Source organism: Anabas testudineus, chromosome 3 (assembly GCF_900324465.2).
Source record: "Anabas testudineus chromosome 3, fAnaTes1.2, whole genome shotgun sequence".
In the NCBI taxonomy this organism is placed as follows: Eukaryota; Metazoa; Chordata; class Actinopteri; order Anabantiformes; family Anabantidae; genus Anabas; species Anabas testudineus.
The window spans coordinates 10,060,826-10,082,695 of NC_046612.1; the positions used below are offsets into that span (position 1 = coordinate 10,060,826).

General features: G+C 37.4%; 1 protein-coding gene across 4 annotated transcripts in view; it reads right to left on the reverse strand.

Moving 5' to 3' along the window:
* Window positions 1-7,654: 7,654 nt before the first annotated feature.
* Window positions 7,655-21,870, reverse strand: part of mettl15 (methyltransferase like 15) — a 48,846-nt gene continuing 34,630 nt past the window's right edge. For all 4 annotated transcript variants that reach the window (XM_026378466.1, XM_026378465.1, XM_026378467.1 and 1 more), the window contains exons 4-6: window positions 17,998-18,189; window positions 16,549-16,727; window positions 7,655-10,395 (exon numbers count right to left, since the gene is read on the reverse strand). In XM_026378466.1, coding sequence (XP_026234251.1) covers window positions 9,980-10,395; window positions 16,549-16,727; window positions 17,998-18,189 — 787 coding nt within the window. In that variant the 3' untranslated portion in view covers window positions 7,655-9,979. The remainder of the gene's footprint in view (window positions 10,396-16,548; window positions 16,728-17,997; window positions 18,190-21,870) is intronic.

Sequence of the window (21,870 nt, forward strand, 5' to 3'; positions counted from 1 at the left end):
TACATATTTGCAAGGAGTCTGATCTACAGGTAAAAAAGAGGCTAACCGTTCTGTTTCAGTGTATCATGATGTTAGTTATGCACATATCCAATAACTTCATGAATGAAGCATCTGCATACTGACATGGTTTAATGAGCACCACATTTGAGTCACACTTGACTTGACTTGACTAGTTAATGATATAAAAGGTGCGGTCATCTGCATATAAACATTCAGCTGCACCTTAAGAGCTGATCAGATGCTTTTTTAGTAAAAAAAAGTAAAAAAAAAAAATTACAACAATGAAAAGATCTGTGTCAATTTATTAAAACAAAAGAAATTAAACAAAAACTAAAACCTTTTTTTACAATAGGCTACATTCTGTAACACTGTCAGTTCTCATTTTTGTGAACATCCTGCCAGTCTGGCCAGATATTTTCATCGTCACATCTGATGTTTTGTTTTGCTTTGCAATGCACCAGGGGAAAAATTGTCTTTGCATGGAGCAGCCGTGCGTTGTTCACCTGTGACATCCACATCCAGCATTCATATCATTCAATAGAGACATCTGATCCTGTGGCTTGTCGTGGATCCATGAATGCATGGATGACATGGATAACATGTATTTCTGACAGATTTTGATAATTGAATGGATCAAGCCAAGATCTCAGTGATGTGTGTCTGGAATATATGAGCAACACTGACCAACAGAGGGATGCATCACTTCCCATCTAGGCTTGCTTCTGAGCAGAAAGTAAAGGCAGGGATGAGGGTAGTGTAGAGAGCTAGTTAGCACAACTCTCGGAGTAAAGCACCGGAGGACACACACCCAGAAGTCTGTTCCACCAAAATAAGTCCAAAAGTATGTCGACCATCAAGAATTAGCCACCACACCCAAACTATCACATGCTATGTTTTACACTATAGACCACACAGATGCGGGTCCTAACCCTCTCACAGTCACACTTTTCTGAGGAACCTGGTCACAAACAAACTCAAAGTCACTCTAACCCATTGGCTCGGCTTCTATATGCTGACGCTGTGGGCTTTATAACGAACAGAGCAAGTCTAACAGACTAGTGAAGAGCTGCAGCAGGATTAGGATCCCACAGGTCCCAGGGCATCCAACACAAATGTTGGAACAGGATGTATTTACTCTAATGCGAGCAGAAGTGGGTGGTCAGCATTATAATCACAAGATGATCACAGGATGAAATTTCATATAGGCCTACAGTATAATAAAAAATAACAAGCTGGTGCTATAGTGACCAAACTTTGCAATTGAACGCATCATCTCTCAGTGAAATGTAATCAATATAATGTTTTATACAGTATATAGTGTAGATATAGTTCATAGTTCAAGTGTGACACATCTGGTTTCTATCTATAAGCAGGGGAAACTCTATTAGCTATCACTGCATCAGAGAGCAATCCATAATGGTTTTATTCAGGTTTAGTTCTCTCTGCTCTAAGTTGCAGCTTTTTCTTTTAAAAGCATTTACTAAAATTAGTTTTCATTTCATGTGTTTAAGGATGGCTTATAAAATACCTGAGTTACAGTTGATTTCTTCAGAATAATGTTTTTATCATGGTTGGTAGGGTATACCTTCTGTCAACTATGCAGTTGAATGTGAAATAGGGAATCTTTGTGTAGCCTGCATTAGTGCATTGTTTGTGCACATCGCCAGAAATTAACGCTACGCAGACGCAGGAAGCAATCCCGTGCATGATGTGCCTGCCATTTGTCGTCGCTGCTGTTTTCTCATTTGTTACCTCAACATTAATCTCTCTCACCATGGCTTCTGTTTATGTTGTGCAAAGGTGGAAGTTACAGAGGAAGAAATTCCATTGGTCCGTGATGATTAGGCTCTTGTCTGCCATGAATGTTAAATGCTCGTGGCTAATCTTTTAAATCTTCCAGACATATACAAAGTATGCAAGGAAGTATGTTAACAATGCAGATGACGCTGTCAGTAGCTACGCATATGCATCGGCAAACACCAAGTACCCGGCCTAACATGGAGTGGTTGCGCCTGTAGCATTACTATTAGCTTAACTGCTACTGCCTACACACAGGCCATGATTTTACATTTTGAAAACAAAAACATTGTTGTCCCGTTGTGTTTTATTCTAATAGATGTAGACATAAAGTTTGATCAAAAAGATTTTAATGATTTCTTAAGCCTGTTGCGTTTTTGGTTGCAATATCATTTGTGAAAAAAAAGGGTGGTCTAAATCAATAAACAAATGTATACGTATTAAAATGTATGTTAAAACATAATACACAGACTTCAGTTTTGTCATTGCATCAAGTTTTAAAACAAAATATACAGATGGGTGTCGTCAGTATAACAGGAGAAGACATTTTTTTTAAATATTCTATGACCACGTGGAAACATATACAAACATAATTAAAATCAAATTAAACCCTTGGACAGACTTAAGACTATAAACGTCAGTCGAGGAGTAGGATTTGTGTAACTGAATTTTGTCAAACAATATGTTCCCCTTCAAGCTATTTCCAACAGTTGCTTGGCAACCATGTTTGTTAATGTTTTAATGGTGCACAAAACAAAATCCTTGAAGGTAGTAACACAGGCAGGAGGAACATACAAAATTCTCTCGGCCACGTTGATGTTGATGAATGATTAGGAGCGCTTGACTTGACTTAGGCTTTTGACTTTGCAGCACACCCGCAAACACTGTTTAATGCTCCTTCTCCAAATCCAGGTTGTGCTCAGGTCCTGGACCTTTCAATTCATATTTAATGAAATATACATTCAACACTTATTTTAAAGTTAAATCAGTGATATGAAACCTGCAGAAAGTTTGATTTTCAATCATTTTAATAATTATTGATACTTGGAATTTATTGTATGGGCAGATACATTTAAGGTGCCAAGGTTTTGGGATTCAGTGTCTCATACAGGGGCACCAAAACATGTGGCCAGAAGGAACCAGGAGTCAAACCACTGATCTTGTGGTTCATAGACAAAATACCCAGCAGAAATCATTATCTTGAAGCAGGCTGTATATTGGGACTGTGTATTGATTTTCAGTCATGAATGCACAAAATTTTACGTTTTACCATAATATGTAATATTATTGCTGTATCAGTAATTTCAGCCTGCTGTCCCAAAACAACATTTTCAAGTTCAGGTTCAAGTGACAAAGTGGCTCTAATAGTCACAGAGACAAAGAAGGAAGAAATACTATGTTGTTATTAAGTTGGTAAAAGGAGGTGAGGGTGCATGGGTCAAGAAAACATTGGGAGGGTTGGGAGAAGCTTAAATGTTGATTTGTATCAGCCAGGACAGTTTTGGCAATAAAAATAAAAACTGGAATTGAAAACAAAAGCTGCACTAAAAAAGGAAAACTAAAAGACAAAATAATTGTGGAGAAGAAAATATTGGCACTGATGAAATATTCAAAAACTACACAGAAAAATAAAACACCCTATTAAAAAAAACTCTAGGTCTTTCCACACGTTTTAATGAGGATATGTGTTTAAAAACTCAAATTAGGTTAATAACTAAATAAGTAATCTATTAAGACGACACTGAGTTGCATTTTTAAAGTAGTAATTGAAAATGAGCATGAGCATCAAGTTGGCGAACGACTTGTAATTTTTAACATTTGCGAATCTGCTCATGCTTAAATGGTCTGAACTATGGAATTGAGAATATTTACACGTTTTAGTTGGTAGTCCAGAAGATTACCAGAACGTCACAGCAGATCATAATGTGCAGTGTGTTAACAAGGTCCTGTCTTTATATTGACAAAACAGTTTCCACACACCAAAATGCCTCATGCTGATGAGATAATCATAAAACCAGCCACTGAAGGCGGGAGTGAAGGTGTCCTGTGTTATAGAGTAATTTACACTTGCACAAGCTCTATCATTTTAACCCCAGGGTGACTGTTTGGTGCGTGACCTCAGTTTCACTGTCATTCTGGAGAGTGGTGCTTCTCTAAGAGGCAAATGGACGACTGCTGGGAATATTGCAGGCTTGTACCCAGACAGGCAATTTTCCCGACGGTGGGATAATGGCAGTAAGTGGGGGTGGGGGTGGTAAGACTTAGTCATATACTGTATACCTACTTGGAGGCTGGTGATTTTATTCTGCTACCACTCTCCAATATATCACCTCATTGGTGTTGATTACAGCCACTGGTTTCTATGTTTTGCCACCTCACCTCCTACAACCTGATTTGAAGGTAGTTGTTTGTTTTTGTTTTTTTTCAGTGTAATTTTCTTTTTTATTTTGTTATTTTAAACCGTAAAAATACCAACTATTTTCCGGGTAAAGCATTTTCTGAAGTGCTATAAAATGAAACACATTTGGTGACACACCTTGAACTAAATTTAAGAGAAGTGAACCACACATCATCCACTTTTATTTCCTGTGGAGCAGTTTTATAAAGAAAATCACAGGGATGTTACAAATTCAAGTGATTGCCTGAGTTTCTAGCGTTTGGTGAAATTTACTCATATTTTTATATACCAATGATGCCTTTTTTATTATAACAGAAAATAAAAAGATTAAAAAGGAAAACCGACATTATTGAACATGTGGAAGGTTTTCTATAAATTTCTAAAGATTTCCTTGTATGTTTAAAATGATTCTATCTAAAAAGATTTCTATGGACCTATCCTGAACTACTTATCCTTCTGAAATCTAATCCTAGTGAATAAATCATGACTTATATCTTTTGTAATTTTTTTTGTGCTTTAATGTACAAACACACAATTGCTTAGTTAAGTTTATGTATTTTGAAGGTTCTTAAAGGAAAAGACAACCCCTGACTGTAAATGCCACAGTCTTTCTCATTGGGTCATGCTACAGTATATAAAAAATAAAAATAAAACTTAAGAATAAACATAAAATAAATGATCCATTTGACTTTCAAGTCCTCTGAAACATCTGCTGCCTTAGACAGATAAAAAGGTACTAGCACTAGTGCTACCTTGGATCGCCCCTGTGAGTCCCATGACTCCTGTCTTTTACGCTATGCCATGCAAGATGATGGTCTTGAGAGCCTCCTGAGGCAAGGCTGCTGTATTGGTGGTACTTATCTGACCATTACTGGGGAAAGGGTCATCTGTAGTTGGACAGGTCTGACAGGGCAGCTTGAGACAGCAGAAAAAGTAAAAGTGAGCGACAGGTAACCTTAAAACTTGTTTGCAATCTTTCTTCAGAATGTTTTTCTAGTGAAGATACTGATTGAATGCTAGTAGCAGATGTAAAGGGGTTAGAAATCATCCAGTTAAACACAGGGCTAGTAGGTTACCAATTGAAATCACTTATAACCACAATCGACTAACTACACAAGCTAGCAGTGCCATCATCAGTTGTCATTTGGTAAAAATGTTTGGTAACCCTAACCCTAACCCTAACCCTAACCCTACATTTTCAAAAGAGCTTGTTCACAATGCAAACATATAAAAAACTGTCCCTCATCTACCTTTCCCATACTTTGGAAAGGTTTCTTTTAGAGTGTCATCCTCACTGAGTAACATCCCCTCCTTTTTTTTTGATCAAATCAAATCTGAGAACGATTTAATTGAATCTGTCTTGAAATTATATCCTGCCCACATAATACGTTTGACTCTGAAATACGTCACGTTACAGGCTGTTGATGATGATGCTCTGATGTTTCACTGTGACTTGAGAACCACAGATTTATTATCAAAAAGGTTGAGCTGCCTGATTAAGAGCAAGAAAACTGCTTATAATTTGGCTGTATAAGACACATAGGACTCCCTGTCCTCCTATTGAGGATGACTGTGGCATGGCTTATTATAGCCAGTGAAAAATAAGCAGGTGCAAAAATGCAGTTGGCTGTTAAGAAAGTTGTGTCTCCTTCAGCTGGAGACTCTTGAGTAAGTGAGCTGACATCAGGTCACCCTGTACACTACCTGACACAGCAAGTGGTACTCCGATGATGGGTGAGACATAACAAAGAGGCTGTGATCAGCTAAAGCTCCAGGATACACTAAACACCTTCGATTTATTTTTGGCAGCTCAAAACGGGATGAATTTTGGTAAACTCTAAAGAGGGTAGCACTTGTAAATAATGTTTTCATTGTCATATTTTAATCTCTTGAAGCAAGTTTCAAACTCAAAGTCAGCAATCCGCAGATGTAGCCTGTGGCTGCACACTTGCACTATTATCCAACATGGCTGTCTTCTTTCACAGTTGGATCTTCTCACGAGGCCCTGCGTCAATCACAAACATTATTCAAATAGCTTTGACCTGAATGTTTTTCAGTGAGAAATCTTTTTATAGCAGGCTAAACGACAGAGATGGACAGGGAGTGAGAGTAGGAGGGAGGGAGTACAAATGTGGATAGAACGAGTTTACTGTGGTTGTATCAGTCTGTTCAGTAACGCTGTTCTACATTCAGTCTGTTAGAGGGGAGGCCGCAGCCCGGTGCAGGTCTCTGTCCTCATTTGTTTTTACTGATTTTCTGTGTGATGGACAGCTGCTGTCTGCTCGTTCTCTCCATTCTCTAGTTTTAGTGTTACTTACTGTGTTTTCTGCTACACACTGTGTGCTAAGTTCATATCAGCAACTCTACTACTTTATTTTGAACATTTGTTTGAAGATGAGCCTGTTGCTGTCATGTTAGCTTAGTTCTTATCTAGATCTAATTCTGTCCTGTTGGGTAGAAGTTTCTGATCTCAATGTCTCCCCCATCAAACCTCATAGGTCAGATCATTTCCTTGTCAATTTTGAAGCAATAATAGACATAATAGTTTCTTATAATGTTGGCGCAAAACCACCCAACATGCTGGTAGACAGTGTGTATTTTGGTGACTACCAACTACCAGCAGTCCTGGCTAGGTCACAGGACACGTGTGGTTAGGTTTTCCTCTCTCACTCAGAGGTTAAGGTAATTATTAGCATTTATGATTTAAAAAATAAGGCAAGTACCTGGGAGTAAGAGCCATAAGCACACATGAACAAACCTTGCATGGTTATAGTAATTAGTAACTGTTTAGTGTGATTCAAAACAATTAGTAAGACTGTGAATAATAATAATAATAATAATAATAATAATAATAATAGAATTCAACATGTGGACTAATGTGTGGCATGTGATCTTAGCAGACACAAAAGTACAGGGATTATTCACTGTATATTCAATGTGGCATCATTGTCATCTATTCTTTTGTTGAAATAAAACATTGAAACGGTGAAACGAAGATTGTTTTTTATACAGTATGATTGTTTCTGTAAGTGAAGTCACTCGTCCAATATCTACTATTTGTTATCAGTAGGTTAGATGACGCTCAGCGTGTCAGCTTGCAGTACAGTAACTATTAGTTATGTACCTCGTAGTGAATCTATGGCTTGATCTAAGTCTACAACAATAGCATAGCCTTACAGTATATTTACTGTTATCTGAGGTTACTGTTTCCATGGTGATAGAGAATTTGAAATAGTAGATAACAATAGTTTATGATCACTAATGTTTCAGTGTTATCATCTTTTCCTGCATCGAACAACTAACAATAGTAGTTTTCTATGTTTTTAGAAAAAAAAGATTTTTACAAAAGCATCAGGAAAATGACTTGAAAGACTGTATTTTACTGCATTTGGATGTTTTGGTCGACTCTGTCTGACACAGTCACAAATAAACCATTAAATAAATTGCCTCAGCAGTGGCTGAGAATTTAGAGTTTAATAGGTACTGGAAACACAATTTAGTTCTGTAACATACACAAAATATTGAAGATTATAAAAACATTTAACAGAAATTAAACAATTACTTAACATAGTAATTATAAACTATTTATGTGAAATATGCAATATAGACATTGGTCTTTTGCTGCAGGTAGAGTATGTATAGCAAGTCTAATGTGTAGGTGCTGAATTTGTGTTTAGGAGATTGTATTTAAGTGTCAAACACATCAATACAGTGACATGTACAGTGACATTTACCTGCATACCAGGTAAAACAGTTGTTGCACAAAAGCCCAAAATGTCAAGGGTAAACCTTTCAGAAAAGTACCATTCTTGAAGGAATATGTTATTTTCAAAGTGGACATCTCTCCCACGTGTCCTTATTCTTCTATAGTTATACTGAATAATGTTGTGTCAGTGTAAAATGAAGTTAACATTTTCTTACCCATGTTCACCTTCTGATACATAAACTGTAAACTTTGTGATTCGTTCAAGATCTTATGGCAATAAAATAGCAAACAAAGTATCCAAAAGATCAAATGTCATGACATATTCTGTAAAGAGGAACCAGTAATTTGCATTAACTGACATTCAGTGATACCAAAAGGGAGAGATGGTAAAACTCACGATATGGCATATTAGATTAAAACAACATATAATTTTAGACACAGTTACATGTTATTGCGCCATTTAGTTTCCAAGGTAACAAGAAGGGTATATTTAGAGAGCACTAAACTGAGACAGAAGAAAAAAAAGTGTTAATTTTGATGGAGCAATTACAATTAGTCAAAGTCAAATAGTAAAGATCAAAACACCTCATCTGCTTACAGTCAAAGGTGAGAGAATGCTCAAGAACAACGAGTCAGTTCATTCAGCACCACTTCTGACACTTTCGTCATTCAGTATTTAGTGGCATTACTGATTCATATGGTACAGTAGAGGTTTCACTTGAGCTACTCATGAAGCGAGGTTCAGGGAGAATACAGACGTCAATGGGAAGAAATTTTTTTTGTTGTTGTTGCTGTTTGGTTTATATGTTATTTTGCTGCAGTAAACAGCTAATATGCCGTGAAACATCAGAATATAGTACACTGACATTAGTGTATTAAATTCTTGTGGGTTTATTAAAGACCTTTTCTTCATTAAAATTCATGATAGTATCAACTGACGCTCCATTGTACAGCATTTTATAGTAAAAAGGGGTAAACAACATAGGCAACAAAAACAGTAACATAATTTAAAGTACATACATACTGCTTTATTTTAACCAGCTTTTATCCAAATACAGTTTGTGAGTGAAAGCTAAAGAAGCAATTCAAGTTGTGGCTGTCTCTTGGGTTTGGACAGGTCTTTGTTTTTGACTGGAGCTGAATTTGAGATCATTAAGTGACCTTCATGTAAATGCTATATTAAATGATGAACACAGGTCCGGCATGACGCTTGAATCAACTTGAGCATGTGAGATTCTGTGAGAGTATAAGATCTCAAAACAAGTGAGTGGATCATTCAGTTTGGTTTATTTTGTCACACTTTTTTCCTTTTTTATCCAAGTGTTGAGACAAACATATAAGTAACTAGATTATTGGAATTCTCTGTAGATGTGCAACCCAAGTATTGTTATTTTGAAATCATGGGTCACAGATTTTAACTGTGGAAAAGACTACTTCCTGACTGTTTTTTTTTTTTGTTTTTTGTTTTTTATATGTCAGGACAGCATTGTGAGAGACACAGATAGTCACATCACTCTTTTTTACAATTAAAAATAAGGCAGCGTTGTTCATGTAATGAGTTCTCCTTTCATCCAGTCACACTTCGTTGATAGTAGTAGAGTGGTGACCTGTCAGCAACCTTTGTCATGCACTCTTGTAAAAAGCTGATTAGAAACTCAGGTACGCATACACTTTACAGCAACTTTAAGTAATCAGAGTCTGAGAAACTTACCTTGGAAAATCAGGTTTTGCTACTCCTCTACCCGATTACAGTAACCAGGTTTCCTGTTTACATGACATGACCTGGTTACTTAAGTGCATGTAATCGCAGTGAAAAATGCAGCATTGAGGACAACAGCCCTCACTGGCTTCCCACAAGCACATGCAACCATATATCAGACATAGTGCTACCTGGATTTCAGCTGTGGTGGCATTTTATTGTAAAAATAATATGTCTTTATGTGGTCAAGTAAAGGAAAAACTTGCATCTGCATATTTTGCTTGTGTTACATATAAATAGCAACAAAAAAAAAAAAAGACAAAGAAGAAGAAAAAATCTAGCTGTACAAGCTCAAACATTCTCTCATGATCAGCAGTGTTCAACTTTTCACTACTGCTCTAAGTTTGGCCGAGCGTCCTCGAGGATTCTCTTGCACATCGTCCTTTTCTGGAATAATCACTTTTCTTTTCAGAGGCAGCCAAGAAATATTATCAACATTTATTTTTTTCTTCCCAGTGCCTTCCTTTCTTGAGCTGAAGTGAGACTGATCTAGATTAGACAGGTCATCTCCCCGGAGGAAACGTTTAACCAGTCTGTCTTCTAGTGAATGAAAGGTGATTACGCAGAGACGTCCTCCAGGTCTCAGTACCTCCCTAGCAGCAAGCAGACCTGCATGTAGTTCATTCAACTCATCATTGACAAAGATACGTAGAGACTGGAAAGTCTTAGTGGCCACGTGTGCAGGTCGGTGGAGTCTGTCTTTACGTGCATAGACAACAGCAGCAGGGAAGGATCCTAGAGAAAAAAAAGGAATACTGTAAAAATTGGATGTGCTAGTACATTTACATTTTGCCTACTGTTATATTTTTATATAAAAAACATTAAATAGGCACAACAAAGATCAAGAAAAAGTTTTTGAAAGCTATATAAATGCAGTGAGGTCACTTTTTGGGCTGCATAGCTAAGTCATTTGCCCCTATTCTGTTGACAAAAGGTTAACCTTTCTGTGGATGCATTTAAAGGATTGATGATCATTAATCATCAGTTAATCATACAAAATAAAACAAATTCATACAGTGGAAAAAAAAAAAACATCTTGAGAAAATGTAAAAAGGTGGCATATTACCACCCAGTTGATTGGTGTTTTCAAAGCTATTTCAAGGCTCTGGCTCCACATATCCACAGTGAAAGACACTATGTAGGTCTAGGGAATAATAGTGAACCTTACCAGTGGTCCTACCAAAATTTGTGCAATAGCAGGGCAAAAGCTAATTCCTACAAGTCAGTCAAAAAGATCATCCTAACTATGATCAAGTATGGAGGTGGTAGTGTAATGCTGTGGAGATGGTTTAGGGCTGGGTTAATTAGCCATAACTCAGGGAAACTACCTGAAATAGCTATTCGGGTAGGGGCATAATGACTTTTTCACGTTGGTGATTTATACATTGGAAATATGCTTTTTGCTATAATTTAAAACCTGTATTTTGTGTTTTCTCAAGTTGCCATTGTTTCATATTAGATTTGATTTGAACATCTTAAAAGGTGAAATCAGGAGAAATCAGGATTTGGGGGCCAATAATTTTCTATAGCCCTGTATTACATTCTGCTTCATTGCATTGTTGTGGTTTGTGTCTGATTTTCTCACACACACATAAAGAGTAAATTAAATTGATAAAATAATCTGCAAATTAATCATGGATGAAAAAGTCCCTTTTGATTGGTGGTTTGGGGTATGTGAGTATCTCAATGTTTTTTAACCCAGCAAGATTTTGAACCATGACCACATACAGTACTTTTTCCAACTGTGCTCCATATGTTTGAACCTTTCGTAACCTTTACCATGATAGCTGTCACTGTTCTATAAAGTTTGAAGGACAATGTAATGTACTGTACAGAACACACTAAATGCAGAAGTGAATGCACTAAAACACTACAACCACCGAACAAGCTCAAGGGCCAAGAAGGTTAAGTCTTCAGAGTACACTGTGTACATCCATCTAAAGGAGAAGAGACGCTACTTTGCCCTCACAAATAAATTTGGTACGGATGATGGAGAGAATCTGAAGAAGGAAGGAAGGTGGCTATCTGTGACAAACTTAAACATCCATGAACAAAGTGCAGAGCTGCCAGACCACTTATCAGCTACAACATCAATTCATAGTGTGATTGCTGTTAAACTGAAGACTCTCATGTGACCCGATGACTTATGTATAAGCTCGACAACCCACAGGTGTTATCTATGTGTGGATAACACAAAAGGTTCAAATGCCTGGGATCTTCACTAATCAGGAGAATAAAAGAAGCCTCTTGAATGAAAACACCGACTTTGCCTTTGACTTAGTACTTCTAGGACTGGCTGGCTGAGAACAGTCAGAGACATACTAGGCAGCGTAATACATGAATGCAAGAGTAGTCATTAAATTCAGATCAAAGAAAACAGAAAAACAGATGAATTAATATTAAGATGCAGCACAAAAATTAGCTTACTGAAAAATATATACATGCCACTGTAACCAGTGGAGAGAGAGCTGCAGCAGGACTGAGCGGGAGGTTCATCAGAGGCTCTGTGAGGAGCAGATGGAGGGTGGAGATGGTGTTGATATGGTTGATGTGTAAATAAAATTCTAAGGTAAATGCAGCCAAATGCCGCTCATAATTTCAGTTCACTGAATGCCAAGTTCAGGTTTGATCCTACTGAGCACAAAATGACTACTCCCTATTATCTTATCACTGTTTAAAAGAAATACCCAAATACAGAGGCTTGTAGTTATTGCTCTCTGGCTTTCATCATACTTTCTGTAAAATAAAATGTGATTTATGTTTCTCTCTCCACCCACAACCTTTCTCTTTAATACTCCTGAACAATTTGAACCTGTCTTTAGAGGTGGAGAATTATCCATGCAAAACTTTTCATATCTCCTCTAGTTATTTCAGTAAGCTAAGTAATGCTTTACGTACAGGTCAGAAAAGCATTAGTCACTACTAATGCAGTTACAGGCTGATCCATCTGTTTAATACATGTGAAGAGTTTTCAGAGTCCAGGTTGAACAACTTGTGACCGCTACACAGAGGACAACAGAACAATTAGATGCCTATAAAGACCTGCAAAGATACTGCAATAAATACAGAAGTGAGTGATGTGGCATTTCTCTCCTCCTGCACTAAACAGCCCAAGATGTGACTCACACTGCAATCAATACAATGCCTGCACAGCAAGGCCCAGCCCTGGTCTGGCCTTACCAAGCCATGTGCTCTCTCCCTCTAATTCATCTTTCAAAGATCCTACAGACAGATCCATGGAGAGGAGGAGAGATTAAGACATGCACATAAAGGGGAAATTGGGTAGTTAAGAAGGAACCATGACTTTGTGGATGAACTACGTAGACCAACATACATCACAAAGCTTTTGCTGTATTCTGTCTTTGTGTTATGTCTCACCTTCAGATGCTATATTTGAAGTTTATAGCATGAATCAATAAAGGCAAGAACAGGACCGTATTCCTCAATAAGCCACTTGGACAAAGGTTTGATGCTTTGGTGTTTGGCTTGCGACAAAATAAATGGAAAAGGAAAAGCATATGAGCAGCAGCAGATGAGACGGTGAACCAGAAAGTCTGCATTAATTTGTCATAAAATGTGATCTGATAATTCAATATATCTACCAATCATAGAATCTGTGGTTTCGATTCCAGGTTTCTACTATCACATGTCAAAGTTTCTTTAGGCAAGATACTGAACCCACAAGCTGCAACTGTTGAATCAGGTCAGCTGCATGACAGCTCTGCTATCTGTGTGTGTGTGTGTGCACTTGTATGTGTGAATGGGTGAATAGGATGCAGTGTAAAAGTGCTTTAAGTGCCAGTTAGGAAAAAAAACAAAAAACAACAACAAAAAAAAACAATTACATTTTATCAGTCCACAAAACATTTAGCCAATACTGCTGTGGAGTGTCAATGTGCTCTTTGGCAAATGTCAGGCGTGCAGCAATGTTCTTTTTAGTAAGCAGCGGCTTCCTTTGCAGTGTCCTGCCATAGACACCCTGCTATTTTATGCTTTACGTACTGTAGACTCATGAACACAGATGTTAGCCAGTTCGAATGATACCTTTAAACCTTTGGCTGTAACCTAAGGTGGAATATTTACCTCATTAATGAGTGTTTGTTGTGCTCTTGGCGTCATTTTGACTGGCCGCCCTCGTCTTGGTCGTGTAGCCACAGTCCAAAAAGTGTCTCCATTTGTAGATTGTTTGTCTAACTTTAGCTCAAGTCCACACCTCCAAAAAATTAACTTTCGCTAACACCTGACTTCAATTAGCTCTTTTGAGGACATCATTCCAAGGGGTCACATACTTTTTGCGCTATGAGGTTTTCATGGTTGTTCTCAATAAAGACATAAAAGATCAGATTTTTTTTTGTGTGTGTTATTATTAGGCACATTATATTTGTTAATACTCTTGACTCAAGAAGATGAGATGAAAATCAGATCACATTTTATGACAAATTATGTAGAAAACCATGAAATTCCAAAAGGTTCACATACTTTTTCTTAGCACTGTATATTTACTAACAATGTATAAAAAAGTATATCTACTATTGTTTGTAGTCTTATGACTGCAAACCACTGTGCAGTCAGTTGTACTCTTGCAGAGCAGGTTCATTTAAAACGGGATGGTGCAACAAAAAGCCAATACTTGGAATTCTTGCTTTTTGTTCTCTCGGAAGATCAGCATTGTCGCTGTTAGTATGATTGATCAGCAATGCAGTCCTGTTTTAAATTCACCAAAGAATTTACTTTACAACTGCAGTAAATCCACTGATCATGGCAAAGCATATGAAAGTCACACAAATGTTGCACTCAACACATCTATGCACCTTTAAAAATGAAAAAAGCAAAACAATGTTTATGCTTAAAACCTATAAATCATATATCAAATCTCTTGTCTGAAATGAGCTTCTTACTATACCCCACAGTCCAACTGTCAAAAGTTATATTTAAATATTTGTGTCTTTTGTTGCTAGTTTTTGAAGAAATATGAAATTGGCAGTGATAGCATACACACTAACATTAATAATCAGTAGATCTTCACATTTTACCGTTCCAGTTGGTGCTTTGGGTGGATATTAACAGCTTGTTGGGGTCTGTAAATTAATCCATCTTGTCCTTCCCTCTGGCTACTCAAACACACACACGTATTTAACACAGAGTTAAATAGAGGGTAATTATGCCATTTACTGGGTAGTTCTGTTGAATGTATTTGGAGCTGTAACGTAGCTAGAGCTTATGCTTTTTCCTCATTTGCTTCCTGCTTTGTCAGCATTCAGCAAAGTAAACAATCCCTCCATTCTGTAGCATGTTGAGTTGAAATTGGCAAAGCAGTTTTGCTGTGTTTTCATTTCAAGCTGTTAAAGTCCTTTAAACAGAAAATTTCATGGCTGTGGGATTTTATTTTTTGTGGCTATATGACATGGCTGTGTCTCCATGGCGGCCTGTGCCATTTGAATGTTTTTTTATGCTAAACCTTTGGCATCACTTCACTTTGGCTTCACTTACGTCACACCATGTAGATTTCACATTTTTCACATAAAAGGAAATGCACAGAAGCCAAAAAATATAAAACTTCACTTCAACTCTGTGTCCACACATTGACAATATGCTCATAATATCATGTTCCTCTTTAAGAATCTGAGTGATTCGTAAAATAGGCTGGGTATTACGGGTTCATTGCATCCTTTTATAAACCATCTGGCAGAAATAGCTCACTTATTTTTGTTAAAGGTCTTGAAAAGTCATCAGTGGTTTATAGGCTGATGAAGTACACACATAAAAAAAACTAGAAGTAGGTTTATGAACATGACATAGCCCAATGAACTACCCTAACCTTCATATCCTCTACAATACATCATGAACAATGTGTTGGCAATGAACAATGGCATGAGATGCAGAAATGTCCAATATCAATGGAACTTAACTTGTTTTTTTGGAGGTGTATTTGTTGCATTATTTGTTATTTTCATCTATAAAATGATGCATTTTGAATAAGTTTTCCATGTTGCCATGCTATGTGTGACATCATAACGTGAACTATAAAAAAAACAAATATAATGAGAAGAAGTGTGACCAAAAGACCTTTCTTACATGATGTCTCAATACCCCCAAGTCTCTCACATGCTCCTCTCAACCCATCCCCAGACACACAAGTGTTCATCATCTTTCTGTGACTGGAAATTTTTCCTGTCAGCATCACTGTCACAATGGGTCCCAGAGCCCCACCTGGAACTTTCTTAAATCAAGACGTCTTGGATTGTTCCGAATAAACATCACTGGTGACTAGCTTTGCTCTTCAAAAAAGATCAAACAGCTGCTCTTACTCACACCTGTTCTCCCAGGGTGACACTGACGCACATACTGCTCTGTGCAATAACTATTCAAAAGACATCTCACTTGTTCAGCAGCTCAAATCTGAAGCCATACAGCTAAAAAAAAAAAAAAAAAAACAATCAGTGAAGACAAACAATGTAATCCCGGCTTTATGCATGAGTGTCATGTGTGTGAGCATATGTGTGTGTTTGCATTGGTGTCAGGTGTGTGTGCACATTTGTGAGCAGAGAAATGTGGAAAAAGAGGGGTAAATAAAGAAAAAGAACATTGTGGAAAGAGAGAGATGGATTGCTACGTGTGACATACTGTTTGTTTTAAAGGCATTAGCCACATTCTGTTCGAGTCATCTCCACCTCTGTCTGTCTCATCTTTATCTCTCAAAGGAAAATGTGGAAGAAAGGCACCCAAAACCGAGGCAGGAGAGAGATGACGACAGAGACACAGTCCACGTAATATTCAGAGACAAATACGTTCCAATGGGAGACAGCCTTAATAACTCCACTTGTGTTTTATTTTCCCTCACAGCCTCCAGAATGCTGCAGGGAATTAATCAGGATAGTATGTAGCTACCTGCTACCACGCTGGCCAGCTGCTGTGTCCGGGTGATGGGGTTGACACGGCGTGCCTCCACAATGGCTGAAGCTATTTTCCTGGCATGTCTTTCTTCCCCATATGCAGTAAGGATGGATGCAAGAGCCTGTTGATCTAAGGTATTCACAACGTCAGCAGCGCAGGGCATGTCGGGGTACCTACGCACAAAAAGAAGCCCAATTAAGCTGCTTGACGTCACGTCCTTGCTGACACTGGTGAATCCTTACAACTGTGAGATGCAGCTGAAAACCTTTCTAGCTGACAGTTATGAATAGAATGATTGTGAGTGAAAGAAAAGAGAAATGTAGATTGTACAAAAGCCGGTTGCCTTAGTGTCTTTGCACATTATGCTGACATTGTGAAGTGATTAAAATATATTTCTGAAAGCATTCAAGAAGTATTGAATTGCATATTTATACTATATATATTACAGACTACATACGTGAATATATATGTTATATCCTATATGTGCATAGACATATAGATTTAGCTTTACACAAGTCAGAAAGGCATACATGACCTTGCGTAACATGTCTGAGGTGAGGTTTTAATGAAAATCACAAGGGAGAATTTAGTTACTAAAGATTCAAAAGGAATGTGCTGAATAGGGGTTTTTTACAGTTAAAAAAATATTTTGTCAGTGCTTTCTAGTAGACTATGAAATGGTAGCACAGTATGCATTATGATATCTTCAATATTTATAAGATTTTTTTTTTATTACTTCCTATTATCAGCAAATATATAAATCAATTGATATGCAAAATGCTTATATGCTGTGATTTGTGACTGTGCTTTAGAGGTTATTTGATCCAAAAGTGTAATTTTGCAGTCCTAAATTCTCAGGTCTGTTCTTCCTGGTCTTTCTAGTCATTAGGACCATTAACAAAAAAACTTTAGGGTGATTGATTTTTAAATAATTTTTTTATCTGTCACCCTTGTGGTTAAGGTGGTTACAAAGTTTAGGGTCATGGTTAGATTCATGAAAAGATCACATTCAATCATCAGAAACCTGTATGTTGCTACCATTAGTGCTGGGACACCACCTGTGGTTTTCAGGGTCAAACTCAGACATTTTGTACAGCCAATCATGCTCCTGATGTTTCCGTAAGTTACTGCCCAACAACAATTTTCTGCTTTCTGTTTTTTTCTTAGAAATGACCACAAGACCGCAAAAGGTCACGTCAGTAACACATTTAATATATACTGTATAAACTTAAAATTTTAATGGGCTACTCCCCATTTTTATTAGCTGCACCAGGACATTACCAGTGTATTGAAGGTTTTTAAGGCACTAGTGAATATCATTATTAAGCACTTCACCTTAATCAACTTGTCATCATTATTAGGACTTTCCAGTCAGTTCTTTTAACGAAATCAAACACAGGTCCATCAGTCTTTGACACCCACATTATGTTAAAAATCTCTTACCGCTCTCCATCCATTCTCATATCCAAAGGACCATCCTTGCTGAGAGAGAAGCCTCTCTCCGCCTGATCCATCTGCATGGAGGAACAGCCAGCGTCCAACAGGACAGCATCAATGCTGCCTGGCTTAATGTTCGTATTAGACAGCAGGACCTCCAGCTCACTGAATCGGCCAAGCAATGGTTTCACGCGACCACTGGAGAAAGGATAAGATAGAGGCACAATAAGGCATTCGTATATTGATGCATATAATAATAACACTAATAATAACATTAACAATACATGCATTTACTTACTTTTTTTAAATGTGGTGCAAAGTGCTTCACATAAGAAACAAAGAACACAGGTAACCCAACAAATCCAAGTTGACCAAGCACTAGGCAACAGTGGAGAGGAAAAACTCCCTTTAGAGGAAGAAACCTCCAGCAGAACCAGGCTTAAGTTAGCCGGCCACCTGCTTCGACTGGTTTGGGTGTGGGAAACAATAAACAATAAAAAAAATGACAACAACTATTACATTAGTCCTTTGGAAAACCTGTTACAAAATATAGATGGAGGAAACAATCATCAAAATTCATGGGAAGCCGTCCTAAATAACGAGTCATCCCTATTTAAAGATCAGGAAAGGTTCGCCGGTAGAGGTATGTTTTAAGGAGAGTTTTAAAAGATGTTACTGAGTCAGTTGATCTTATTTCCTCAGGGAAGTTATTCCAGATTTTGGGGGCTCTAACTGCAAAAGCTCTGTCACCTCTAGTTTTTATTCTAACATCAGGGACATACAGAAGATTTCTACCAGAAAATCCTCCAAGATTTTTGCAGAGGGCTTAGAGTTAGATTTCTACAGGGCAAAATGTGCTTGGCTACATTTTGTGGACGGATAACAACTTTTTCTGTTTTGTTAGAATTAAGCTGCAAGAAATTTTGAGCTATCAAATTTTTTATCTCATTTATACACTCATGTAAGGAACTCAGCCTTCCATGGTCTGAGACCTTAAGGAGACAGTACAACTGAGTGTCATCAGCGTAGCAATGGAAAGAAACACCATGTTTACGAATAATGTGTGAAAGAGGAAGGATGTACAGAGATAATAAGACTGGCACCAACACTGAACCTTGTGGGACTTTGTATTTTGCAGGAGAGAAGGATGACTTGCGATTATTAACGCAAATACAAAACGATCTATTGGACAGCTATGAAGAGAACCAGTCTATTGCATTGTCTGTTATTTCAGCCCAGTGCTACAGCCGCTCCAACAAAATGTGGTAATCTACTGTATCAAAAGCAGCACTATGATCAAGGGGGACAAGAATGGAGCACATACCAGAGTCAAAAGTCAACAGAAAATCATTAGTCACTTTAAGTAGGGCGGTTCCTGTGCTGTGATGTTTGCGAAAACCAGATCGCAATTCTTCAAAAATGTTATAGCTATCTGCAGCTAGGAATAAGTGTTTGCACAGGTACTTTCTAAAATCTTAGATATAAAAAGTAATTTGGAGATAGGTCTGTACTGTAGAAGGGTGAGAAACATTGATTGGTGAGGTGTTAATAGAAGCTCTGATTGCCTCTATTTTATCATTAAAATATGTCAAGAACTTCTCACAGCCGGGATGCTGGGAGGGGTTGGGTTTACTAGATGATCAACAGTCTGAAATAAAAACTTAGGATTGTGGAGATGAGTAGTAGTCAGGTCTGAGAAGCATTTAGCTATGGCATTTTTTACTTTTGTATTAGTGGAGAAGTGAGTCTTTAATAGCTTCATAACGCACTTGAAGTCCACTTTTCTTCCATCTCCACTCTGCGTTCCTATACTCATCTTTACAGCTATGAATACTGACATCTATTCAAGGCTGCTTTTTGTCGGCTTTACGGGACACATTGGCAACTTTTAAGGGAGCTTTTTTGAGGTACAATGGTTGCATAGAGACAAGTATCAAATAAAAAACATTTATGATCTGAGACAGAATACTTTAGCACCTTAAAGAGGAGTTTAGAATAAATTCAGAGGTGTGGCCCTGGTTATGAATGGGGCCTTTAACGTGTTGAACCAGTTTAAAGGTTCAGTTAGACTGACAAAATCATTTGCTAGTATTTGTATCATTATCTATATGAAAAGGCTCCAGCAATAATTACCTTATCATACCTAACAACAATGTCAGGAACATAGTCAGAGAATTCTGATAAAAAGTTACCGCTTGCTTTTCAGTGGGCGGTACATGACATATGGAACAAGTGCTGCAAAATTAATAATAATAATAATGAAATACTTTATTGATCCCCTTGGGGAAATTGTGGTTGGACATCTGCCAGACAGTGCATGTCGGCGCTACTACGAGGTTTCAGTGTCTTGTCCAAGACAAGACACCTCAGCAAGTAGCCAGGAGGAACCAGGAATCGAACCACTCCCCCTGGGGTTTGTAGACAACTGCTCTACCACAACAGCTACTGCCACCCCAGTATTACCAGCCTCGCATTGATGGAATTGGAAAAGTAATGTTTCCCAATTTAGTACAGTTTTTGTCATTCACATCTAGTTCATTGACAACACTTCTTTCACATGGTTGCATTAAAACAATAGGTATGAAAGTGATAATAAAATTATAATAAGGGAAAAATACATTACTTCTTCACACTGGTGCTTACATCAGAAATAATTGTGCGCAAACTTTTCACATAGAGTAAGTTATTCATGCAAAAAATGAAAAGCAATAGGTCAAGGATGCTTCTCTTAGGTATGCACATATCAAAAATGGAGGGGAAATAGATTTGATGGAATATTTTTTTACCATTTACGACTTATTAAATAAATGCTCCACTACGGTACATGGTTTACATTTACATTTAGTCATTTGGCAGACAATTTTAAGTAACATTTAGAATAATTATGCCTTAAAAAGGTTTGTTATTTCCCATAAATAAAGAGAAATGTATTTCATAACTGTGTATAGTATGCAGTTTAATGTATTAAGATCTGTCATTAGCAAATGCAATTGTGAAGTTGAAGACAACACACTTAAACATTTTATAAATGTTGTTATACAACATTATTCTGAAGAAGATTTCACAAAAAAATAAACTTTAAACTGGAAGCTAAGAAACTGACTCACTGTTAACAAATTGTATTGACTATATTTCATATCCATTTGTCAGAACTTGAACAGGCATGAACATGCAAGACCATGTGAGAAAAACAATTTAGCAGAAACCAAGAACTTCTTGAGTAGCTTTCCAGTCAACTTTTAAAAAACAACCCAGGAATTAGAAGACTCTCTTAGCTAGCCAGAGCAAGACCCTATGTACTCACTTCCTCATGAGTGATGGGATACTCCAGCCACATTCATACATTTTTCATGTGACCTTTTAACATTGTGTGAACAAAGATGATGACAGAGGAAAGCAACAGGAGTTAGCATCCATACATTAGGAGCCAAAGGTCTTCCACGTCTTTCTCTACTAAACTGGTTCCCAGATGTGAAAATTATTTTCTGGTGCGGTTATTACTCCTCAACCAAAAGTCAGCAATATAACTTGTCAATTCTAAATGTGAAAAATAACAAATATTGTGGACTTAAGTTGTTGACTACCTACTCCTTATCCAGCACTTAGTACAATGTTTAATCAACATGAGGTTAACATGCATTTTTTATCACTTTTAAAAGCTAAAGTAATATGTTTTAAGATCTCACTATGGGACCTACCAAAAAGGGAACTCTTGCTCTAGTCATCTTTAGCTCTGGTGAAGGATACAGTGAGAGAGTGCTGACAGGACTCTGGGAAATTAGAACATTTTCTGGAGCCACGTCTTAGAAGATCTTCAGCTTTAATGGCTCAAAACTACTGCTGCTATTGGTATCCAGTTTCAGCTGTTTCATTCAGTCA